The sequence below is a fragment of the Bactrocera latifrons genome, unplaced genomic scaffold, assembly GCF_001853355.1.
Source record: "Bactrocera latifrons isolate USDA-ARS-PBARC rearing strain unplaced genomic scaffold, ASM185335v1 scaffold_253, whole genome shotgun sequence".
Lineage (NCBI taxonomy): Eukaryota > Metazoa > Arthropoda > Insecta > Diptera > Tephritidae > Bactrocera > Bactrocera latifrons.
Genome location: NW_017536108.1, coordinates 119102 through 144634, shown reverse-complemented (window position 1 = coordinate 144634; position 25533 = coordinate 119102). Strand labels below are relative to the sequence as shown.

Below are 25533 nucleotides of genomic sequence, written 5' to 3'. Positions count from 1 at the left end.
TTAAATTAATTTTTCCCTTAAAGAATCTCATGAACAAGCGGAACGGAGCCGATTTTTATCCGCCCCAAGATTGTTAACTCGACAGCATTCCTCAATTCTTTATTAGAAACTGACAGTATAAGCACACAAAATTCGTTGGCATGCCACAAATCATTTGCATTTTGAATTTTCAAGGTTGGCTTCAATTCATGTAACGCACCGATCCAACCTGGCGAAAATACAGAGCTCCTAAGTGCAAACAGCGATATCACTTATTTAACTATGTTTATTATCGTTTCTTTTTTTTTTAATATATAGGGTAGTCAAAATACTACTAATTACATAGGTATGTATGTGTGTATGTATGGTATGTGCTTAAATTAATGTTCCACCTGAAAAGGCGGAAGTCAAAAGCATTTAAAAAAGAATGTGAGTAGATGGATGAAACACGACAATAAATAAATATAATTACTTTCGTCGATATTTTGAAGTTTTTTTTTTTTTTTTAATGAAATAGTACGGAGCTTATTCAAATGAAATATTGAAGACACGTCAATCATGGTATTAGTAATACTAGCCATATTTACTTGAGGATTGATTTATTGCCTAGCGTTATCTTGCATACTCAACGTTTCAGCTTATTAATGTAAAATTTGATGGCGCATGTTTTAAAGGATAAAACAAAGATATTACGAAACTAATTACACATTCAAATAGCACAAGTGCATGTATARTCGGCACACATGCACGAAAATTCACGAGACTAAGTCGGTTTACAGGCATTTTCAAATCATTTACCAATTAAAAAACAATTTGCACACACACCTACATATGTTCATATGTGTGTATGTTGTAAAAAATAGTAGCTAAGTCTTTTTTAAGTGCAATTGGATACCGTAAGTTTGCTTAAAGCTTTAATTTCAACACCATTAATGGTAAGCTTTGCAAACCCTTCTATATATTACGAAATACAATTAAACATTTATTGCTTAAATTAACTTAGAAATTAACTAACTACACGGACATCGAGTTATCTGCGTGGGTACATGTAAGACGTTCTCACGCATCACTGCTGCTGAGTGTACGGCTGCGACTGTAGCGGCGTGCAGCCGCCGCCACCATTGCCACGGGATCGCCGTCTGCCGCAGTGAAGTCTGGCCATTTAAGTATATCGAGTAACTTCAGTTTCAACTCTGTGGTCGTCGGACGCTCGGCGGGTTGTTTAGACAGCATCAACTGGAGTAGTTCGTGTTCGTTGGGGTAATTATGTGGAAACTCCTGTGGGTAATTGCCATCTCGAAGCTGCCGCAACGTTTTAATGCGCTCCATTTCGGTGCCGAAGAATACGAGCAACTCGAAGAAGATCAAACCCAACGAGTAAATGTCCACCTTGAAATCGTAGTGTTGGCCACGCAGCTGTTCRGGTGACATATACAAGTGTGTGCCGACTTGTTGTGTGTGGCGAGCGCACGATGGCAGTCCGGTGGTGTCGCCACACTTTGTCACCATGTTCGGTATGTCGGACATGTCGGTGACGAGTCCAAAGTCACCGATTTTTATTTGACCATCTTGTGAGAAGAATATATTGCTGGGCTTGAGATCGCGATGTATGAGCCCCTTTAAATGCACATAGTCCACCGCATCGACTATTTGGTGGAAAATGCTGGCGATATGGCTCTGCCGTGACTCACAGCGATTTTCGCGCAGCCAATCGCGTAGACTCTCCTTTCGGCACAACTGCATTTGTATGTACAGATAGACCTTGTTTTGCTGCGGCTTCGGTGTGGCTTGCAACAATGCCGAGGCCGGCAACAKTGCTTTACTATTGTTGCCATTCTCAATATTTGTGGCAAATTTGCCCAGCTCTAGCGAGGCGGGGCGWATTTTGCTTTTRGTGTTTGTTGTATAGTTGTTGTCGTTTAATGAACGTTCCAAATCCTTTGAAGTCCACACGTCACCATTCGTTTGGCCAGCACAACCGCTATCTTCGTTGGTTTCGTCACCGTTCGCCGAACGCACAAACTCAATTTGAAAAGAGTCGGAGAGTTGTGAGTAGTCCATATTTTTGCCGTTYTTTGGCAAACTCATATCAAATGAATTGGAATGAATGTCAATGGAAATAGAATTTGTATGCAACTTCTTGCCATTCATTTGTTTGTCCTTTTTAGTGCTATTCSTTTTGCTTTCTTCCTCGCTGTCGCYATCGCTCTCATCATCGATTTCATCGCTACATTTTATTGCCAGCGACTGTGACTCTGAGCGAAATATAATGCATGAATCGTCGTCTTCATCTTCTTCAATGCAATTGTCATGCTCGTGTTCGGAACCACAGTCCGTATTATTCAGGCTAGACATCCAAGAGAGCAATTGACGCTTTCGCTCGACCTGCAATTGACGTCGCGGCGGCTGCCTTGGCAGTGAAGCATTTTCGAAGGAAGGCAGGGTTGTACCGTCAGGCGTCTCAATTTGTATGGACATGGACATCTCGTGTGCCAACCACTTGCTATCCTCTTCTTCCTGCCAGCCAGGCGGTGGGGTTTCAACCCAAGCCTGTGAAGCAATAATTCGATTTAAGCAACTAACAATCAGGTAAAAACTATTGCACGAAGAAACTAACCTGAAAGTAGCGTACAATATTCTGATGTTCGCAATTGGCCAAAGTCTTCACTTCGCGCATGACGCGTTCGCGCGATTCCTTCTTATTTGGCAAGGTTATACGCTTCACCGCGTATTTACAGTCATCCAGTTTGTTTTTCGCTTCGAAAACAACACCGAAACCACCGCGTCCCAGACAGCGCAACAAATCGAAATCACCCTGGAAGCGCGAACTGAAGTGTTCACCCGAACAAGAGGTAGACTCTGATAGTGTACGATGCACATTGGCGGAAGTGTTCGCAGTGCCATTAACGCAAACGTTTGTGGGACCCAAAAGTGCAACTGTGGACTGTTCGGTCGCCTCATAAGCGGTGGGCACTGGCACATGACGTTCAATTACCAAAACTTCTTGACGCTGTCTTTGTCCCAAGAATAGATTCACTAGAACTGCAGTAGTCAGTGCGATTACAACAACTTCCTTCCACCAAAACCATAGTGACAGTATGACAACCTTTACGGGTGCATCGATATCGTCAAGACTAAAACCCAAATCGACGCTACCGGAATGATTGGTGTTATTCACAGCATTTCCATTATCATCACTATCCTCCACATCCTCTAGATCCTCATCAGCTTCATCATCTTGTTCTGCCTCATCTTCCTCTTCCTCATCGGTTATGCAGCGCATATTTTCGTTGCGATTCATATCCTCACGGGAATATAAATAAAAACCATTGCCATTCACAAACTCTGAGGCATTAAGTACAGATTGTGCAGACACCGCGAGTCTTTCTTCATCATAGGGTACCAACTCATTGCCTTGTATAAGTTCATTTGTATTCGGCAGTATAGTAATGGCATTTGATGACTCCAATGGTTTACCTTCTGTTAGCGCCTTTTCATTCTTTATTAATGCCAAAGAATTACTGCTAGCTGGTATGGGACGCCAAGGTATTACTGGCATCGGGGAGTCGGTTGTTAGGTGTGTGTATAAATTTGACTGATCGTCGATCTCACGGCGCAAAGTAACCGATTCCTGTGTTACAGAAGATATTACAAATACATGTGTAAGATATGAAATAAAACTTGGAATACCTGTATATACAATTGCTTATCATACATGCCGAGATAAATCGAGGGACTCATCGATTGTATGGGCGGATCAAATATATTATCCGCATGGTCCCATATCCACTGAGCGGAGCTAAACAAGTCGATCGTTTCTAGCTCATCTTCTGCGCCAATTTTCCAACCGCTCACAATGGGATGATCAAACTATGTATAGTTTCAAATAATGATTTTATTAATATTTTACTGATTTCCTAAATAGCTTACCTTGTATTTCCACAACATTGCATTCGGATCTGTTTTGCTGAACGCACAAATTACACCCTCCGGCACCACCACCTTTATATTCAAATCCAGCATGGCCAGATCCATGTCGCTGTATGGACGATCGTGGCATTCAGCCGGTCTAATCATATTCAACTCGTGTTGACCCACACTGAAATTCCAACGTTCGACACCGGTACGCGATTCCACAGCGCGTACAGTTTGTGTCTGTCGACGCACAACAATCACATCATCAATGAGAGGATTGTGTTCCATTTGCGCTTCATCGCCCCTAATTGTATTACCATTTTTATCGTCACCAGTTGCAGGCTCTCTTGCGTCTGTTGAATTAATGCAGCCATTCATGGAACACGCGTACAACAGTTGGCCCGTGCGTACGGATACACCATATGTGCGTGTCTCCTTGCCACCCGAAATGACCAGATCATCGGAGAATTTCGCCGAGGAGCTAAGCAAATTTTCGGTGGTTATCGGTATGGGATCAATGGAGTCACCATCGAATTTATAAATGCCCCCACTCAAGGAAGGTATCATACGCACGAATTGTCCATTATTTGTCAATTCAAGACGATGTATGCTAGACGATATAAGCGGTCCGGGACCGGTTGCCACGCTCCAACGTAATTTACCACCTTTGCTGACGTCCAGTGCGGACAAACGGCCGTCTAGCGTTGTTATATACAATAGTCTGAAATGAGAGAGTGTATTTACATAAGTATATGTATCAGAAAAGATTAAATAATTAATTTTATATGAAACTCTGAAAATTGGCCACTTGCTATTATACATCTCAACACGAACCAAAGAAGAAAGAGAAAAACAAAAAACAAAAACCAAAATCATAAACACATTTATACACATACACGAACATTTTTGATTTTCACACTCGTTCAGTTGTTTGTTCAATTACGCTTATCGGTTCCGCACAAAATAACGCATTATATGTATCAAATAGAAATAAATGATTGCTACATGTGTATGCATATGCTATAGTGGTCCGATATCAGCGGCTCAGGCAAATGAGCAGTAGTTCCCACAACCATTTGATCAAAGTAACCGGAGCTCACACGGATTATTATACGACCAAAGAGTGTCAACTCGCCATCATTCCTCGATATTCTGTCGTTATGATAACAACAACAAATGAGCAGCTTCTTGGTAAAAAGAGATATGCAAAAATTCGGGATCAATATATCAAAAACTAGTTTAACGTATTAAAAGAAAATGCAAAAATTTCGCTGATACTCGTTTTGTTGTTTGAATTCTTATAGTTTTCATCACGGCAACAATAATCGTGCATTTTCAGCACGTTACGATTGGTAAATGCAATTAGTTGGTGCATGAGTCATAGAGGCAATTTACGTTTGCAAATAGTAAAAAATTATTTATGAACATTTTGGTTATCAGTCTATTCCGAACACAACTCAGTTACCTTCATACATACATACATATGTATGTATATTAACACTGGACTTTAAAAACTGAAGATAGATGGGATATTTTTAACATATTTTAAATATTTCAACACCTTTTTGTAATTATTACATGACAATTATTTATATCAAAATTTTTTTCAAGGGCTGTGTGTTTCAAGGCCACATGTTTGGTTTGCATGTCACAATTGCCGATATAAATTTTCACAAAATGAAATTAATATTTCGTCACCAGGTTTAGGTTTACAGGAGAAGCAAAAACCCGTATAAAAAGAAAACCACTTGAGATATTGAAACAAAATTTTCAAATCTAAATTAACGTGAAACTATAAGTATATGTATTTAAAAAAAAAAAAATAAAGAAAACAGTAAACAAATTTTATGGTAGGTTTTGAATTTTCATTTCTGAAACAAAATAACGTATTATCAATCTATACTTCTATAAAAATTAAAAAGTTGAATATAAACCCTTTTTTAATTTTAAATAAAATCAGTTGCAAGTTTTTCATATTTTGACTTCATACCGGACCACTTGGATCATGGAGTCGCTAAACCGAACTCTGGCGGGTGCTTCTCTACCCATATACCGAGAGAGCTTTGGGTGGGAAGAAGCCGTTGGAGAATAGGGACCATGAGCTTCTCCACGGATGGGTCAAAGCATGTGGGGAAGGTTGGTGGAGGGGTCTACTGTCAGGAGCTCTCTATCAAATCTAGTTTCAGACTTCCTAACTATCGCAGTGTCTTCCAGGCTGAGATTGGAGCCATTAAGGTAGCGGTAGATTTACTACTCTGGAGTGCAGCCTCCTTTAGAGAAGTGGCCATCCACTCAGATAGCAGAGCGGCGAATCTAGCCTTGAACTCATTAACAATGAAAGAATTCAAAGCTGATCGAAGACTTAACCTCGCTACTAATAGCATCGAATGGCTTTGTGATAAGTGCCAGACTACAGCCGAATCGCAGAAAACTGTAAAGCTCATGAGAAGAGTCACCCTAGAACGTCTATCGGTAGAATGAAAGCGGACCTGTGCTCCTATATCCTCTTCTATTACTGAATAGCTGGGTGTCGCGGAAGATTGGTTAGCGCTGGATTGGTACACAAGTCCCAAGATCTTTCGCAAGAGATCTAGTAATCTCTTTGCCCTCAGTAATGCTAGCCTTTCCCTAGTTTTGGGGCTTGTAACACGTCTTCTTTTCTATGGCCTTAAAAAGGACAGACATGTAGCCTAATCTAACCAAAGCATAAACATTTGAACATAATCCGTAAAAATAAAGATAAACAATAAATGTAGACTAACTTCGGTATAAAAATAAAACAAACACTCTGTTATATTCACATACATGAGTGATGATACGTTATTTTGTTAAACGAAATCAAGCCCTTGATGATACGTTTTTTTTTTGAATTTTTAATATAGCTTGGGTATTTTTGATCGCAGAAGCTTAAAATTTGTGACACAACTGTAATATGTATGATGTGGTGAATCGTAATCAGTAAAAAACTCAATTTTGATTTTTTGATGATACGTTATTTGGCATTTCAGATGACGATTTGTAATTTAATAAAAAATATCATTTTATTATGCATAAATATTTTTTTTATATTTATTTATCGGCGAAAACTACTTCCAGCGATCTAAAATTGCATCAGCAACATCTGTATCAATATTGTTACTTGCTCTGGTTTTGTTGCATGTAATCAAAGTACCAGTGTAAACATTTATGACTCATCTTCGTAGGCATCACACGCTTTCCCAACAAAAGCGCGCCAAAATCCTGTCCCTTTCGGCTTTACTCTCCATTTCGAAGGTTGTTTCGTAAATAAACCTTCGAATTGCAAAAGACCACATCATCTTCAAACATTTTTTTTGTTTGATAAAACAGCGCAGACGCCAGTTTTAACATTAAGAAGGTGCCCTTCCTACCATTGCATCAAATTTATGTTTGTTGGTATGGTATAGGCTAGTCATCTGTTTTACTTAAATTCAGCCAGCCTCAAAAAATTACGTTACCAAACGAGAATGTGCATGTATAAATTATGAAAAGCACTAAATAGAAGTTAAATCAATTCAATGTGGGCAATGTAATTTCACTAATAACGCACTCCGGCTAACTGACCCATACTAAAGTTGCTGGTGAAATTATGTTTTTATACACAATGTGTTGATGCATTTTTCCATTAAGCTTAGCATTTTAAAATTTGTATAAATTAAAAACTTTTTACATACGCTAAGTTACTTTCTTTAGTTATTTTTTTATCAAATTGATTATTCAATATTAATTGGAAAACACGAACCAAACAAATTTATTAGAAATATTTGAACATAATAACAAAATAATTCAAAAACTTTACCACTATATTTCGTATTTTAAATCTTGTTTGTCAAACGTGCAATGTGATCAGAATTTTCTCTATCCAAAAATATAGCGGATCAAACGCTAAAATCACCATTCCCACGACAGTCGGGTCTACGAAAACCGGAACGGACCCGGATTTTTATTCGGCCAAGGACTGTCAACTCGGCAGAATTCTGCCGATACGACAACAACAACATAAAATCACCATATAATGTCTGGGTATTGACTTATGTGTACATAGATATTTCTAGAACATTTTAGAAATATCTGTAATGTGATATTGCAATTTATAAAGCATAATCTTTTGCGGCAAATTGTGAGAGAGTTATATGCAAGGAATAGACTAACCTGCGTCCTATACTGTGATCTGTATTATCATCGTCACAATACGGGATAGCGACAGCTCGGCGATTTAGTTGCAAAGTTTGTTCATCTATCGGTACTGGGTTCTCAGCTCCAACACTTCCTATAATATTTGTCATTGTGGCAGCAGCAACAATTGAGGTGATCATCGTAAGTTGAAGTAATGATTTGCGGCACTTCCTGACGACATTCAGGTCTCTTTGAATGCCCATATTATATGATACAACGCCGCAATGGACACCTCCGATAATTTAAGCGGCGACTGTGGTCAGCGCGTATAGCAAGTACAAAAAAAAAACGAAAAATATAAAATTTCACATACACGATTCTATGTTGCAGAAGCGAAGCGTGTACGAAGCGCAATGGAAATGGTTAGGTGAACAGAGAAACCTATGATGATAATTAGSGATAGGCGAAGGAGCAACGTGTGAAGCACCCAACAACGACGGTGCTCTTTTCCACATCACTTAAGTTTTACGTTTGTCAACTTATGTAAACTATGGATTGCACAGCCTCCTTTTTTTATATAATATTATTATTATTTTGCACTATTTTATATGTAAATTAAAAGTAGAAAAAACAAAATAGTATAATATGATCGAAACAGTAAAAACCACCAAAAACAACCGATTCAACTACGAAGTTTTGCAATGACAACTGCATGGATGTCAATCAATGTTATCAGGTGGCATAAATTTCCTAGTATTTGCTTATCGATGAGGAAGTGTTCCGAAACGGGTAATTTTAAGCAAAAAGTTATATTAAAAAAAAACGATTTAGCAATTTAAATGACTTTATTTTTATTAAATGTAACGAAAAATTATTTATTAAGAAGCAAATTATGATATGATATTATGATATGATTCATCTAGCCGAGTAATTGGCTTTGATGTAATTATTAGCTAGAAACTATACTTTAAATTAAGGCTTCATGAACCCTTATTAACTTTTCAAACGTCCTTATTAGCTTTTGAAATACATTTTTTCAGGTTTCTCATATGTAGACAAATAAATTTAAAAACGAGGATGGAACTGAAGCTGTAATATGTTGTTTTTCGTATGACCCTTAGTTACTTAGTTGAATTTAGAAAATGTTATCAGTTCTGAAAAATTAGCCGCTTCTTGGGAAGGAATGGATGCATGCAAAACTTCAGATATTATATTTCAAAAACTGAGACTAGTACGCGTCATATTATATCATTTACCAGCGTACATATATATTTTACAGGTTCTTCGACGTTAGACACCTTGAACAGAATATAAACAAATTTAATACCAGATAACAAATGCAGAAAATTTCACCCAAGTGTCTGCTATCAAATAGTGGAAACAAAAAACCCTTGTCGCCCAAATAATTAACTAACAATAGTCCATATAGTTGCGGTTACCTAAACTCCACGGTTATCCAATTGTACTTGATATTACGCTAGTTAAACAACTTATCATAGTCGCTTTATTAATATTTTATAAATAAAATTACCAATTTAAAGATGTAATTTAAGTTCTTATTAAATGTAATTATAATGTACGAATAACAATTTTATTTTTTACCACACTGTAATAATTTCTTTCACTAAATTTGTTCAAATGCCGCACGCGCATTGAAGCTGAATTAAACAAAAAAATTTCGTACGATCTTTTTGCCAAAAATCAAATAAGCAAAAAGTAATTTTCAGAAGATAAAAAATACAAATTGTGAATAATACAAAAACACATATGTATGTACGTGAATAGTGAGAAATGAGGAATGCTAAAAATTAGATAATTTATGATTTTTCAGATGTTTCAGATGTTTCCGTTGTTTTGTTTAAACCTATTTAATTAAATAAATTATTGGGAAGTAAAAGCGGGCTCCTCGCTTTTCGACTTGATACAATCATTCAACTTCTCTTTGAACTGACTGGCTAGATCAACATTCTTGAAACGCACCGCCAATTTCTCCACTTCGCCTTCAGACGATTCGGCAAAATTTAAGGCTGCCCAAATAAAACTTTTTGGGTTGTTATTCATGTTGTTAAAACTAAAATCCGCACCAACTGCATGATTCAACACCAATTTGTGTATTTGCTCACGACGCATCACCAGCCGATATGTGTGTTTGGTTTTGTGTTCCAAAATTTTGAGCTCACCAACGCCTGCACATAAGATGAAACATATATTTACTTTACTGAATATGAAATTAGTGGTTTATGTATATATTTCTTACCGCGTTCCTTCCACTCTTTCGTGTTAGCATCGTAACGGTAAAGTGTCGCACGTTCACCGAATAATTTCGTCTCGTCTTCTTCGCCGGTACTTACTTCAATTTCATCTGGTAATGCAATTATAGGATCATAATGTGGATCATAGTTTTCATTATCATCATTTTGCGTAGAATCGTTAGCGTTGCCGTCTTTTGACGTGTTTTGTGCCGATTTAGCAAAGTTAGAAAAGGCATTTTCATCGGTTAGACCAATGAAACCGCCGGGACCTGGTTTTTCTGATGGTTTGTTGGTGTTAGCGGAGTTCGCCTTCGCAGCTAAACTGGCAAAATCAGTCGCACCAGCTTTGTTCGAGAGGTCAGCAAAACTGGGTGCGGCTACAGTTGGCTCCTTTGGAATACCTCCAAAAATGTTTGCTTCTGTATTGCTTTTTGCGGTATTCGCACTATTACCACTRCCAAATATAGAGCCTTGGGTGGTAGTGGCGTTTCCAAAACCAGAAAATGTTGAACTGCCAAATATGGACGTACCTCCACCAACTGTATTAGCTGTTGAGTTGCTTGTACTACCAAATATCGATTTGGTAGTTGTTGTTTCATTATCCGAAGAAGATTTACCATCAAAAATTGAACTGGAGCCTGAACCAAAAACTGGTTTTCCACCAAATATGGATCCACTGCCAGTGTTGCTGGCAATACCACCGAAAATAGTATTTGGTTTCTCGCTTTCAGATGTGGTAGAATCAGCGGCTTTAGTTAAAGAATTGGAGGCATTGCCGAAAATAGAGGGTGTTTGTCCAAAAATAGGCTTTTTATCTACATAGGTGAAAGAAATATTAATATTTTGAATATATTGGCCAAAAATTATAGCATGTCGTATAAATTCCCCTCTAAATAACACTCAACTCACCTCCGCCACCACCAAAAATAGAGCTCCCACTCAACCCACCAACGCCGGCATTATTACCAAATAGAAATGTTCCACCTGTTGCGCTCGTCTTATTTTCATCATCTTTTTTGACATTATTCATAGCAGCGGTAAATGAGAAACCACTGGCACTCTTTTCGCCAGTAGCGCCGAAAGCTGTAGAGTTTACGCCAGCAAAGCCGGAAAATATATTCGATTCGCCCGATTTAGGAGTGGCTGTAATGTTGCTAGAGGTAAGCGTTGTGGCTGCAGGTGAGGGTACCATCGGTGAGAGAGCGCTTTGCTTCAGGAGTGAACGATTCGCAATGACCGCACTATCGGCTTTGGGTAATGACAAAACGGGTAATTCGAGTGGTTTTAAGACATTTTCATTGTCATCAGCATTAACGAATGTTTCAGTGGTTTTTCGTACCGGGAAAACAAATTTATCTGGATCACAACCACGACAACCAGCACAAGATGGTTGCGCTGTAAAGAACTCATAAGGTAATTGCAATTTATCAGCAGTCATCCTATCTGCCTCCGACAAAGCAGCTGGTGGAGTTCCAACCTCCTTTTCGCTTTCTATAATCTCAGTCATATTCAATGTAGTATTCGTAGATATGCTACCGGTACTTTCGATGGGAACAGCCGTTTCCGCGATGGCACTTTTCACTGCATCCATAAAACCTTGTGCAATATCTTTATTCTTAAAACGAAGTGAGAATTTTTCCAACTCAACGTTGCCCTCACTAAAATCGTTCACCACAAATAGCCACGATTTGTCATCCTTGTGCTTATACTCGACTTCGTCGTTCAGCACATGATTAAGGCAGATTTTGAGCACCTGTTCACGACGCATTACCACTCGCAACTTTTTGGTTTGCTTGTGACGCAAGATCTTAACATCGCCTAGACCACGCTCCTTCCATTCGCCATTGACAAAGCGATACAATTTGGCACGATGCACATAGAGTAATTCCTCTTCCTCTTCGCCCGTTTTAACATCAATCTGAAAGGGTGATGAGTACAGTATGAATAGTAAATATTAAAAACAAATACAATACATTAATTTTATTATTAAAAAGAAGAAACTATGAAAATAACAGATTAAAAATAAAGAAATTAAAGTCAAACAAACACTCGTAAATAAAAAAAAAAAGTTGAAAGTAATGAAAATTTATTTTAATACAAACCTAAATGTTTATTTAGTTTCTGCTAACAAATTCTTAGACAGTTAGAATTCTAAGCAAACGAAAATGCTAACATGTTTGGGAAACATGATAGCAAAAGGGACGAGTAAGAAAAACATGACTTGGAGAGAACAAACCTATTCCCACTCAATTCGACATTTCATGCTACTAACCTTATCCGGTAGTGGTATGACCGGTGTGAAGTAAGTGTTGTTCTCCTCCTCTTGGTAGTCACCATCTTCACCGTCGTCCGCCGCGGCATCTGCATCACCACCGCCAGCGCYGTTCGACTTGCCGGGACTCTTTGGCTTCATCGTGAAATTGAAATCTTTTTTATCTAAAGAAAACATTGATGTGGATTCTCCACCAGCACCGGAAGTTTTCGGCTGCGGCTGGAATGAGAAAGCGGGCTTCGATGTTGTTGGTGCATTCGTTGAAGTTTCCGGTGTAAACGTAAAGGACTTGGGCGCGTCAGTGGTGTTTGTATTTGTCAAACTGCCAAATAGAGATTTGCCCGTTTCGGTTTGTGCGCCACCAAAAACAAAACTACTTGTAGGCGTTGTTGTATTAGCGGTTGCTGTGGAGGTGGCAGCGGCGGCCGCATTAAAACCAAAACTGAACTTCTGCGCTGGATTTGAGAGTGCAAGCACATCTTTCGTGGATTCCTTTTTAGGTACTGTATCGTCTTTGGGTGCATCACATGCCTTGCAGTAAAGAGCGTCAGCTGTGTTGCTTAAGTAGCAATCCTGACATGTCCAAGAACCCATTTTCGGCTTAAATTGATCACCGAAACCCGATTTTGAAATCGTCGTTGTAGTGGCGGCGGGTTTTGTCACGCTGGTCGTGCTATTCACATTTTCTGCAAGGATACTTGATGTAGCAGCAGGCTTACCGAAAGTAAAACTATTAGCTGCTTGCACTGGTGCCGCTGCACTACCATTCGTTGCGGGTGAGAAGCCAAAAACAAATGATGCCTTTGGTGGATTAGTTAGTAGAACATTTGTCGTGTCCTTTTTGGGCACAGTGTCATCCTTTGGCGAATCACACGCAATACAATATTGTTTGTCAGCAGTATTTGATATGTAGCAAGCGGAACAATCCCATGAACCGGCTTTGGGTTTGAAAGCATCACCAAAACCTTTGACGGCCGCTTTACCTTCCGTTTCTTCTGTTGATTTCTCCTTGACTTGTTTCCCAATTGCAGCAGCGGCGCCAGCGCCGGCGTTCTCATCAACTTCATCGCCCATATTTGCTTGCGCTTTCAATACTGCGTCATGGAATTGTTTGCAGATGTCGGGTAATTTGAAACGCACCGTTAACATTTCGGTAGTCACTTCACTTTCCGAGTAGTCTTGACCGGCCCATGTCAGCGCGGTTTGTGAATTCTTTGCATATTTGAACGCGGTGTTTTTATACAAACGCTGATTGCAGCAGAGCTTATGTATTTGGTCACGTCTCATTACCAAACGCACCTTTTTTACGTCGTTTTTATCCTGTAATAATTTCATGTTACCAATGCCGCGCTCTTTCCACTCGCCTACCTCTTTGTCGAAACGCAAGAGCTTGGCACGATGCTCGAACAAAACAATTTCATTCTCCTCACCCGTGGAGACTTCCACCAAATCGGGTAACGGTATTACCGGATTGAAAGTGGCTGTTGGCACATATTCATCCTCCGCATCGGACGCATTGGATTTATTCAATGCTGATGAAGCTGTCGACCCAGCGGCTGCGCCACCAACGTTTGTTGCAGCCGAAAATGCTGGCAGATTCCCAACACTGAATGGTGACGAAGTGGCGACACCCGATTTGCCCAAATTACTGAAGATGTTGGCAAAGGGTGATGAAGTGGTAGCCGTGGTGGAGTTCGTCGCAGCTGTGCTGGGTGCGTTTGTGGCTGCACCACCTTTTTCGAAACTGAAATGAGCGAAAGGCGAGGCTGTGGATTTATTTTCGCCCGCAGCATTCGGCGCTGCAGCTGCTAGTCCACCGAATAGCGTTTTGGAAACGCCGCCGGCGCTTGATATAGCACTCGTGGCAGCAGACGTTGGTGCCACAGATGTTTGTGCTACAACGGTTGGTATTTTTTCAGAGTTGGTCTTTGTAGCTGGTGTGCTGGTGACGAAGTTGGATGCTGCGCTTTTGGTCAAGCCGAATGGTGCAAGTTGCGCAGATGGATTTAACTTATTATCTTTAGTAGTTTGTTCTTTCGTAACGGTCACCTCTTTTTTGTTATCCAATTCTTCGGCTTCTTTTTGTGCCTGTTTGAAACAATCGTAGAATTTTTGCGCTGACTCCGGCAACTTGAAACGAACAAAGAAGCGCTCTGTCTTCAACTCCTCATCAGCGAAATCGTTGGCCACCCAAATGTGTCCCTTCTTTTCATTCGCCGGCGTTGTTAATATAAGTTCTTTGGTGATTTTATGATTGGCACATATTTTGTGTGTCTGATCGCGACGCATGAGTATTCTTGAGAAACCATCTTTATTTTTCAGTATCTTTATATCGCCAATACCACGTTCTTTCCAGTCCTTATCAGCGAAACGATAGAGTTTGGCGCGACAACAAAACATTACATCTTCGTCTTCCTCGCCAGTTCTAACCTCTATTTCATCAGGCAATGGAATTATGGGCTTAAAGTCAGGTCGCGGATCGTATTCTACTTCAGCTTCTGTACCGCTCTTATTCGGCTCACTCGAAAAACTGTCCGATGTTTTGTTCAAAACCGAAGTGCTATCTCCTGAACTATTCTCTCCAGCTGCAGCAGCAGCCTGGGCTTGAGCCTGCTCTATTTGTGGCCGAAAACTGAAAGTGCTGGTGCTGATCGTGCTGATTGGCGTAGTGGAGGCTATATTCTTTCCGCTAAATATGGAGGTTGTAGAAGATGTAGGCGTTGTAAAATTATTGCTAAAAGTAATGCTGAATGGACTTTGTGTAGTGGCAGTGGAGCTTCCAAAAGCGAATCCAGTAAAGCCGCTGTTGCTTGTGGTAATGGTATTTGTAATTACGTTAGCAGGTGTAGCTTGCGTTGATGTATGTACTACATTCGACTCTGTTGTGGCTACGAGGCTTGGCTTGATATGATGCGGTGGTATTGTAACGCTCAATGTTGGTTGTTGTGCCAACAAGGCTGACCTATTTGGATTTGGTAACGGGTCTGAACTGGTGATTACCACATTGGCTGGTGGTCCTTTTTCAACTGGTTGATTATTAAGTACTTTATTGAATTGTATGGGCGCAGTGGTCGGTGTTGACTGTGAGGAAATTGCTGGTGGTAAGCCTACAACAGCTGGAGTACTTGTTATGGCAGGCGCTAACGATGCCAACGACATCGGCACTGACAACTGTGGCAATTGTGGTTGCAATGATGATGGGAATTGTGGTGGCATTGTTGGTGGTTGCTGTGGTTGTGTCAGCAAACCATACAGATTGCTTGGGCGACCATCTTGTGGCGGTGCGGGCAATAATGGCGTTGATTGTGCCATGCTAAAGCTCAAATTGGCATCCATATATGGCATGGGCAGCGCATTACGTTGACCTAGTAAGGTTTTAATAGAAAATTGTTTTTTTTTTTTTTTGTTAAAAAGTTAGCTTAAAAAATTTGTTTTAAAAATACTCACCCAATATGCCGCCGGCGGAACCAGGTGGACCAGGCGGTTGCGACATCATGTACGGTTGTGGATAGTAATTCATTGGATAATTCGGATTAAACATGGGACTATTGTATGCAGCTGCAGCCATTGGATTCGGCGGTAAGTGCATTGAGTTTCTTTGCTGTGCTGCTTGTTGTTGAGACTGTGGGCCAGCAACAAAGGGGCTTTGCACGCCAATGGGTGGTTGTGTGCTGGGTCCATTACCAACGCCGGGAAACATGCTACCTGCAGCAGTCATGTGCGTTTGCGCAGGCGCTTGATACAATTGATTTTGCAATGCATCTTCGATCATATAGAGATCATCGAGCACATGGGATGCATCATCACGTGATGGTGGATTTGAAGAAACACGTGTACGTTTCATAGCTTCCTCAAGGCCAGCAATTTTATCCTTCAGTGAAGTGATTTCCTTACGCATTGACAGCATTTCTGGTTTAATCGTGTCAACAAGCTCCTCTTTAACAAAGGTTAGAGTTTTGGCCATTTGCTTTACTAAATTCTCCATTTCAGTATTACGAGGCGAGGCTATTAGCGCGGCAGCGGTTGCTTCACGTCGAGAACGGTTTATTGCTGGTGTAGCAGACAAGGATATATCGTGGTAGAACTCAGCTTCGGCATCTTCGTAGGTGCTAGAGTTATTATGTCCGGTGGCTGGGCTACCTTCATTAATGAATTTCATAGTAGCCTGTTGCAATCTTTTCAATTCAGTATGTATTATGGAATTCAAAGGATGTTCCGGGTTTGCTTCTGTGTTCTTCAACAGATTCAAAGTCTGATTGAGGCACTCACTTGCACGATCCAAATACATTCGCTTTGCTTTTTTTGGTGTTTTATTGGCTTCGTCCAATTTGCGATAGGCCTCTGCTTGTAAATATGTCGCAAATGGCAACTGTACGCCAGTCAATTCTTCGATCAGCTCTTCATATTCGGCTTTCTTGAAGTAACGCGAAGCTAAATATGAAACGGCATCCTCTGCTGCATTASAAATCTCGCGCTCAACAACCGAAGTTTTGGCTTTAGTATATTTAAAATATTTGCGGAATGGCTCTAAAACGCCTTTATTGTTCATTTTCACCATGTTTAAACCATACTTATAGATATTTTCTGCCCGTGCCTCCAAAAAGCCTTTCTCCACTGGTTTAACAATATCCTGTGCTCGTGCGACAAATATCTGCCCCAATTTGAACACGATGATCATGTCAATTTTCGGCCCATTAACACCGCGCACAGCTTCTATACCATACTGTAAGTTAGCGCGTAACTCGGCTAAATTATCCGCGCTTAGATTTTTGTAAACCTGATAGGCAGCTAGCCACCAATTGGATTGTTCCTCGGTACATAGCTGCCCCTGCAAATTAACGAATGGCAGTATGCGTGGACGTCCGGAAGCGCTGCGATTGCCCGTGTTGTAATTGTCAAAGCTTTCGCGTTCCACTTGCAGTGTACGTTTAGCTTGTATAGTTGCCGCATATAAAAACGTATCCAAATCCAATTGGTTTAAAGACTCTGCACCACAAAATGCCAAGTTTTGTGTGGAAAAATTCAAACCACTAAAATATTTAGCACGCACATAGGCGAGATTATCATTACCCAAACATAGGTAGACCAAATGTTGCAAAGATTGTGGTTTTAAGTACTGCGCATCCTCTTCATAGCGCTCAACGTCGGCGTAGGTGGGCAGCTCGAACACGGGCTCGACCAGTTTCGGACTCTTGATTAACAAAGAACTTTGTTCTTTAACTTTTTGATCACTGTTGCAGCTGTCTCTTATACACATCTAGATGTGTATAAGAGACAGCCTCTTCATAGCGCTCAACGTCGGCGTAGGTGGGCAGCTCGAACACGGGCTCGACCAGTTTCGGACTCTTGATTAACAAAGAACTTTGTTCTTTAACTTTTTGATCACTGTTGCAGTAGAGCGCAGCAAATACGTTTCGCCGCCACGTTTTGTCTGAACAAATTTGACGTATTTGCGACAACAACTCATCGCTGTTGCGCCAYAACGGTGGATTGTTACCAAGCAAACTATTTATTTGTTGATTGGCATTTTCTTTGTCAGTAGTTAACTCGTCTGCAATGCATGATAGCAAAGTACGACCAGCCTAAAATGAAGTAACATATTTGCTTTATTTACAATGATAAAATTGAAATTAAATTATAAATTGAAATAACATACGCTTTTTCATAATCAAATATTTCATAACAAAACCAGAAAAAACATTCAGAATGTTGAAAGGCCTTCGGTGTTGTTTGTCAACATCAACTAGTGACCAACACGTCAATAAAATAAATGAATTGGTGATTTAGACTAGACGATTAACAACCAGACGGATCAGTTAACACGTTTAAGAAAAATGAAAGAACAATTTATTCCAAAATCATTTAATTTTTTGAAAGACAGCATCCCGTTAACGTCTGTGAAACAATGTTTTCCAAATACCAGGATGTCATATTATTACTGTAAACCGTACTGTGCCCAAAAAATAAGGTGACATTTGAATTTAAACTGCTCGCGAMGAAGGATTTGGAGAATTATTATTTTTTAGGTTGATAGTACTGTCAGCAACATTTATGTGAAATTTCATGTCAAAATATTCATTAGTGTTTGAGATACGTGTCGTTTTGTGAGCTGCTAAAAGTGAGTTTTTCGGTTTTTACGATGTCGAAATTTGTTGAGCAAAGAATTTGCACTAAATTTTGTTTACGGTAAGAAGAAGAAGCCTTTGGTGATGAGGCTATGTCTAAAAACAAAAAATGTTTACAAGTGGTATAGTGAGTTCCAAGCCGGCCGTGAACGTGTCGAAGRCGAAGAGCGTCAAGCTCACGTTCAACAAATCAAAGATTTGGTGTTGAAAAACAATTATTAATTAATTAACAATTAGAGACCTTTCTGATGAAGTTGGCATATCGAAAGGCCTAGCCAACACTATTTTGAAGGATGTTTTGGGCCTCAATCGCGTCAAATCTCMACTGATACCGAAAACAATGAGTTTTTGGAAAAAAGGAATTCGCGATTATTTCGCCAACAACTCAACCCATATCGTTCCGTAACCACCGTAGTCACCTGGTCTTGTGCCGTGTGTTCACCAAGCTCAAAAGACCGATCCGGTGACACAGTTTTTATACGATAGAGGAGATACAAGCCGCAGCGAAGACGGAACTGAAGGCCATCCCGGARAGTTTCGAATATTGGAAAATCCGATGGCATAAGTGCATTGCATCGGGAGGGGATCACTTTAAAGGGGATGAAATTGATTTGGAAGAATAAATAAAGWATTTTCWWAATAAATACAATGTCACCTTATTTTTTGGGCACAGTTAGAAAATTCATATCAAACTGAATATACACTACACAGGGTGTACGCATCTTTTACACTTTTTCTCTTACCTGTGCGCAACGGAAAGAACCCTCGCGATTCCACAACTGTATCAACTGCTTGCCTTGTTCGTCAGTGTGTCTCATCCATGGTTCACGATTGTCTGGCACATCTGTTTGGAAAGCAAATAGTAATAGTGGTARCACCACCTTTACAGTTTCTTTCCACTTGTTCTTGTTTTGCAAAAGTTCACGCTTGAAGATTAAAGCTGTCGCATAAATTAGCATCTGACCGCGATAATGATCCAAAAAAAGATTAACCAATTCACGTTGTGCGCACAATTTATCCGACAACTGTGTGACTTTGAACAGATATTGATCTAAATTGAAAAGTAAATTTGCCGTCTCCGTTASTCCTCCAGTCGCAGAAGCGGCAGTTAATGTGAAACTAATGTTGACTTGTCGTTCCAGGCAAATAATCATTAACAGCCAAAACTCCCAATCCTTTTTCGTGTTTGGCATATGTTCATATTTGTTGAGCACTAACCACACGATATTGTACCATTCGCTGCTGCTGGAGAAATTGTCATGCTGGTTCATCTCAAAATTGTGTACATATTTGAAGGCGTCCAACACTTTATTTTGTTCAATGTAATTCCGCATAAGTCGAACACGTAATTGCACATCATTTGGACGAGCATTTATTTCTTTCAGTATTAAATCCTCAACTTGATTCGATTCCAGATTATCTTTGTTCATCAATTTCAAGCGCAATGAGAATACTGMATCGTGTTGCACCTTCTCCGACTCAGCTAATTCACACCAATATTTAGCTTTACTCACATTCAAGTTTTTATCATCCAACAATAGTTGACAAACATCGGCCAACACTTCGGGTTGTTTTGAATTCAGTTGTAAAGAACGTTGAAAGGACTGTAGCGCCTTTTCTGGTTTCTTAAGGCGTTGATAACATTGACCAAGTAATTTATGCGCCTGATCATTGTCTTCTTTTACGTTGAGGTAGGAGCACAGATATTGTTCTGCGGTGGAATATTCGCCGATTTTGTAATAAAGTTTGGCGATGATAAAACTTCGTAACTGCCGCTAAAATTTAAATTATTCAAAAATAAATATTTAATCAAAAATGAAGATAATATACATATTTATGGAAAAAATACTTATATGTCCTATAATTGAATTTTTGTAATAATATAACCAAAGTTCACAACAGGTAAACAGCCAAATAGCATCCAATAATGTTCATACAACTTTGTGCTTACCACTTTTATATCTATAAAACTTTTTGGGCACCAGTTTATTAAGCTTCTACAAATTACATTTAGATCTTAATAACTTATGCAAAAGTTTTTGTTTCTGAAAAACAAAAAAAAAATTTCATTCCTTGATTTAGCAAACCCTGGTAAAAACAACCGCCGAAATTTTTACATCGAATCAACTCTGCGCTAATAACGGCAGAGAACGAATATTACTAAAAGAGAAATATGAAGGACACATAACCTCATTTTACATAAAATATTTGCTAGTTTTAAAAATAAATTAATATAAGTAAATAACCCTGATGATATTTTAGTTTGCACATGCAATAACGATGATATAAGTCCTACAATCCAATCCAATATATTTTTTGACAACGCCGGTTGGTTGGAAGCACACAACTAAACACACAAATTGGCGCCGCATTGTTTCGCCGCAAAATAAATGCATTAATGTGAATACCTGAAATTCTATTGGCTTTGCACATTTTAATTAAATTATGTAACATAAACATAAATATATCTAAACCAATGGAAATGTTATGATACTAGCATGGCCTTGCTTTAACACGTACCTCAGATTCGGAACGCAACTTCGATAGTGCAGTTCGCACATGGGCATCCACTTCTTTTTTAGTTTTGTACATTTTTTGCACGCACRATTAAGCAGGAATCAACAAATCGTCACTAGATTTTTTTCTTCCGATAATTATATTCTTTAGTTACTTTCTTTAGTCACTTTTATATTATATTTTTGGTCGCAATGCAATTTTCCCACTTTGTATTCTCTGATTTTCGATTATTCACACTTTTGTAACAAACGCACTGAAATTCAATTTTATCCGTCATAAAACGTTGATGGGAAAAACAAAATAACTTTTTCTTTATTTTACGCTATTACACTTTCACTGACAAATTTTCCCATGTTCGGCGCTTGGAAAAATTTTTGCAAGTGGCGGCGTTTCAGCACTTTCGGCTTTCGGTATCTTTCCATCGCGTCAGAAAAACGGGCAGTTGCTAGCTGTATTGTTTTAACATTTTGTTGAAATCCACACACAGATGCCGCCAATCACATAATAAAGAACTTTGCAAATAATTATAAAATATGGTTAATTTAAAATTGCAAAATCAATTATTTCGTTATCCATATTAAGAAAAAATCATTTATCCAAGTAAATGTAATGCAATCAATATAATATCAAAGATAAAATGTTAACATATACATATCTGGATAAAATAATACAAGTAAACATGAGCGCAATATACGCATTTGCATTCATGGATTGTACTTTTTTATTGTAGGCATTTCATTAATATGAGCATATTTTCATTTCACAATTAAATTAAATTACATTCCACAGAGTTACCGTATCCTATAAGTGTCTTTGCAGAAGTTTATATTCATTTGTCTTGCTTTAATTGAGCAGCGCAAGGATACCAAACTCTTACTGTGTAGTTTTAATGTAAATTACCTATACTGCACAATTATACAAAATAGTGAAATTTGGCAGATTAATGTATCGAATTGAATAAATAAATGTATTAATAAATATTGGCAGCGCTAATTAATGATGAAATATCTGTCTATATATACAACGACACCTAACTTCACGCAAACTTGGCCCACTTCCTTTTCCGTGTTAGCTGTGAAAGAAGAAACATGCCGGTGGGTGTCAAATTCGATGAAAATTTACAAATTACTGCCTTTTAATTATTAAATGGGCATTTCTTTTGCATTGGAATGAAAGTTCTAGCCTGTGTGCAAGTGAAACAAGTTTTTTTACTTGAATAAAATGCCAGAAATTTCGTAAAGTGCTTGTGTTAATTGCGACAAACGCTCGACGGTGGCAAAATGAAAGATTGCATGCGCTTGTGTATCGAGTTCACATTACTAAGAAGAACTAAGCCAATGTTGTACACCTTAACTCGATGAATATTAATCGCTGAGTCAATTATTGACTACATTTCTTTGTGCATATTAAAACAATGAAATAAATAAGTGATTTATATCAATTAAAATATGTGATAAACATAACCTAGAAAATCTTGCAGTTTAATGCCACACAAACTGAATTTTCAACTGATTGCARCAATTCTGAATTGATTGTGTTTACTTATATTTGCAGCTAGCAAAAGATTTACTGCACCCATTGCCCGCTGAAGAGAAGCGTAAGCACAAGTTGAAGCGCTTGGTGCAACATCCCAACTCTTACTTCATGGATGTTAAGTGCCCCGGCTGTTACAGAATTACCACAGTTTTCAGTCATGCACAAGGCGTCGTTGTATGTGCGGGATGTGCCACAATTCTGTGCCAACCCACAGGAGGACGTGCTAAACTTACTGAGGGTATGTTTTGCTTTTTGGTAATTTCGTATGTGCATTAATTTACTAATTTTGTTTTTTYTATTTTGCAGGTTGTTCTTTCAGAAGGAAGCCACAGTAGAATAATAAGATGTCAGCGCGATTATTAATTTTTTAATAAACAAARAATAAAAAGATACAACCAAACAAGAGCATTTAACTATTTTCTTTACATTAAAACTATAAAAAGTGTGGTTCAGCTCTGTTGGAAATAACTGCAATGTTCAAATGATTTTAATGAATGAAGTGAATTGTTTGTAAAAATGGTAAAATGAACTTGGAGCTCAAATGCATATTAATTGTATTTGGTGTAAATACATGTGTCGTTTAACCCAATAAATAAAGAATTTTCAATTCTATGGCTTRCCTTGGAAGAGGAAACGTTCGCTACGAGATATATTTGAAATGTGTGGAAGTGTTATATAGAAATTGTGATCTAATGATTGTGTGCACAATTGATTGAAAGTTGGGCAAAATCTAATCAGATTGCTAAACTTCAAGTAAACAGTTTTGGTCTCGGCAGTAATAATCTTAAAACACTAAAAATTAATAACATAAATAACAATTTTTATACAAAATTCGAATTTCATTATCTCAGTTTTTAAACAGAACGTATTTTGTCTTTGTAATGTATATTTCCTCTTTATGATTGGGTAATACATATATATCTTAAAAAAGCAAGTTGTATCAACAGTAATTTATGAAACTAGGGAATTTATGATACAGRGAACAATTTCTACTGTGCAATAAACAACTTTTAGGGGACCGGCTTTAGTATAATGAAAATTATATTTTTTTTTATATAACATTTTTTCGATACACTCGAGAGGTCGTGTTTTGGGTAGATAGGACATTTTTAGTCAGTTTTAATATATATGTGGAGAATATAACATGAATTAAAAAAGGGCTGATATATTGTATTGAACAACAAAAAAACACAAATTTGGAAATACCATATACAAGGTAAAAAAAATTGTTTCCCAATAACCGCATTAAAAAAAGTAATTTTTCATTTAAATGTGTATAAAATATACAAATAATATAAAAATTTACTCTTAAGCATACAATAAATTTTCAATTAAAAAATTCACAAATTTTGTGGTTTAGTTAAAAATGAGAACATAAGCTTTGTTTTTTTTATGATTCAAAAATATATTTATCGAATATTCCAACTAATAAAAATTTATTTTGAGAACATTAGTGAACAAGTATCCAAATGGTAAAAGACATACATCCATTAGAATTAATTAGACATTATGGATTAGAAGATATTTTCGTAGGAAAAAAAAACTCAAGTAATAAAAGCGTATCTAATTAAATTATGATTGTTATTTATAAACGGAATTAGAGAACTACAAACTATATAATAAGGGTAACAATGCACAGTACTAACATAAGCAACCCTGTTTTGAAATATTCCTACTCGTCAAGTTTATAAMGGGGCATCTCGACAGGATAAAATTTATGTCGTACTAACTGTAAAATCTATTGCTATTGCCATTGTCAAATCTCTATGTGGGCATTTGTTATCATAACATAATCATTTGCGCAAAAGCATAGGGTAGGTAATTTCGACCTGATGTAGCGCATGCTTTGAGCTCACGAAAACTTTATTTTATAACATTGCGAAATGCCGTTGGGTAGGTAGCTGATTTAGCGTATGTTTTGAGCACTTCAACTGCTTAAAACTGTTATGAGGAAAATAAAAAAGGATTACCATCCTTTTTTTTTACAAATATATTTCTGGGAAAAATAAGAATTCATATTTTTGGACTCCTATGTAATAATTGTRGCATACATTTTATATACCACTTAAAAAAATAATAAGTTTAATATGAGCAATGATATTTTGATTTATGCTTGTATAAAATTATTAAATTTAAGACTTCGCTCATTACCCAATTTGCATAGTTTTTCTGTAAATTAACAATATTGAACTCAATATTAATTTTTGGGAAAAATTTTATTTTGAAAATGTATTCTATTTTTATAATATAACACAACCATTTTAATACTCGCTCTTCTAAATTTCATATTACCGAAATGAAAATGCCATCGGCATATGTGCAAATGAGATATATTGCCTCTTCGAAATTTTCATAGAAATGAAAACTGCGCTGTCAAACAGCTGAAGTGACAGCTTATTGCGTACAATATATGGCAAACTAATTAGTATTCCATATATTGTAAGCAATATGGAGTCTCCACAGGCAATAGGCACGGCAATACAGTTAGTAAGACATAGATTTTATCCTGTCGAGATGCCYCATAAGATATTAATTCGTTAAAATTGCAAGCTAAGAGAGATGCCACCGGTCCAAGAGTATTTTTAATATGAAAGTTAAACAGTTTTTTTTTATTTACATAAGTTTCAATATATATAATTCTACGACAGTCACCCTGCATATGTTATACGGTTAGTAACTTTTTTTAAATTCAAAAATAAAGTATGTTTTTAGAATAATTCAAAATAAATTAAATTTGCCGCTGGATCAATTAAAGCTTCCAAGTGTTTCTAAAGGGTAGGAAAATCTATTCCCTTACAGCACA

The 25533-nt window shown here is 37.9% G+C and overlaps 3 protein-coding genes across 4 annotated transcripts; 1 reads left to right on the top strand and 2 right to left on the bottom strand.

Annotated features, from left to right (window-relative positions):
- Positions 1-247: 247 nt before the first annotated feature.
- On the bottom strand, positions 248-8711 carry LOC108969484 (eukaryotic translation initiation factor 2-alpha kinase). Its single transcript, XM_018934235.1, has 5 exons — positions 8065-8711; positions 3910-4615; positions 3670-3849; positions 2597-3610; positions 248-2529 (listed from the first exon to the last, which is right to left on the bottom strand). The coding sequence occupies exons 1-5, from the start codon at positions 8289-8291 to the stop codon at positions 1039-1041; spliced, it is 3618 nt and encodes a 1205-aa protein (XP_018789780.1). The 5' UTR covers positions 8292-8711; the 3' UTR covers positions 248-1038.
- A 798-nt stretch (positions 8712-9509) lies between these two features.
- Positions 9510-21583, bottom strand: LOC108969483 (RANBP2-like and GRIP domain-containing protein 1). Of its 2 annotated transcripts, none has more exons than XM_018934234.1 (8): positions 21198-21583; positions 19421-20452; positions 17886-18134; positions 16000-17731; positions 12553-15917; positions 11190-12198; positions 10286-11095; positions 9510-10214 (listed from the first exon to the last, which is right to left on the bottom strand). In XM_018934234.1, the coding sequence occupies exons 1-8, from the start codon at positions 21267-21269 to the stop codon at positions 9910-9912; spliced, it is 8574 nt and encodes a 2857-aa protein (XP_018789779.1). In that variant the 5' UTR covers positions 21270-21583; the 3' UTR covers positions 9510-9909. The 2 variants fall into 2 exon arrangements, with proteins under 2 accessions (XP_018789779.1, XP_018789778.1); XM_018934233.1 differs by having other exon boundaries at positions 16000-17677; positions 17832-18134; positions 21198-21269.
- A 605-nt stretch (positions 21584-22188) lies between these two features.
- On the top strand, positions 22189-23135 carry LOC108969473 (40S ribosomal protein S27). The gene is made up of 3 exons (XM_018934217.1): positions 22189-22288; positions 22749-22968; positions 23037-23135. Exons 1-3 carry the CDS (start codon positions 22283-22285, stop codon positions 23063-23065), a joined length of 255 nt encoding a protein of 84 aa, XP_018789762.1. The 5' UTR covers positions 22189-22282; the 3' UTR covers positions 23066-23135.
- The last annotated feature ends 2398 nt before the right edge of the window (positions 23136-25533 follow it).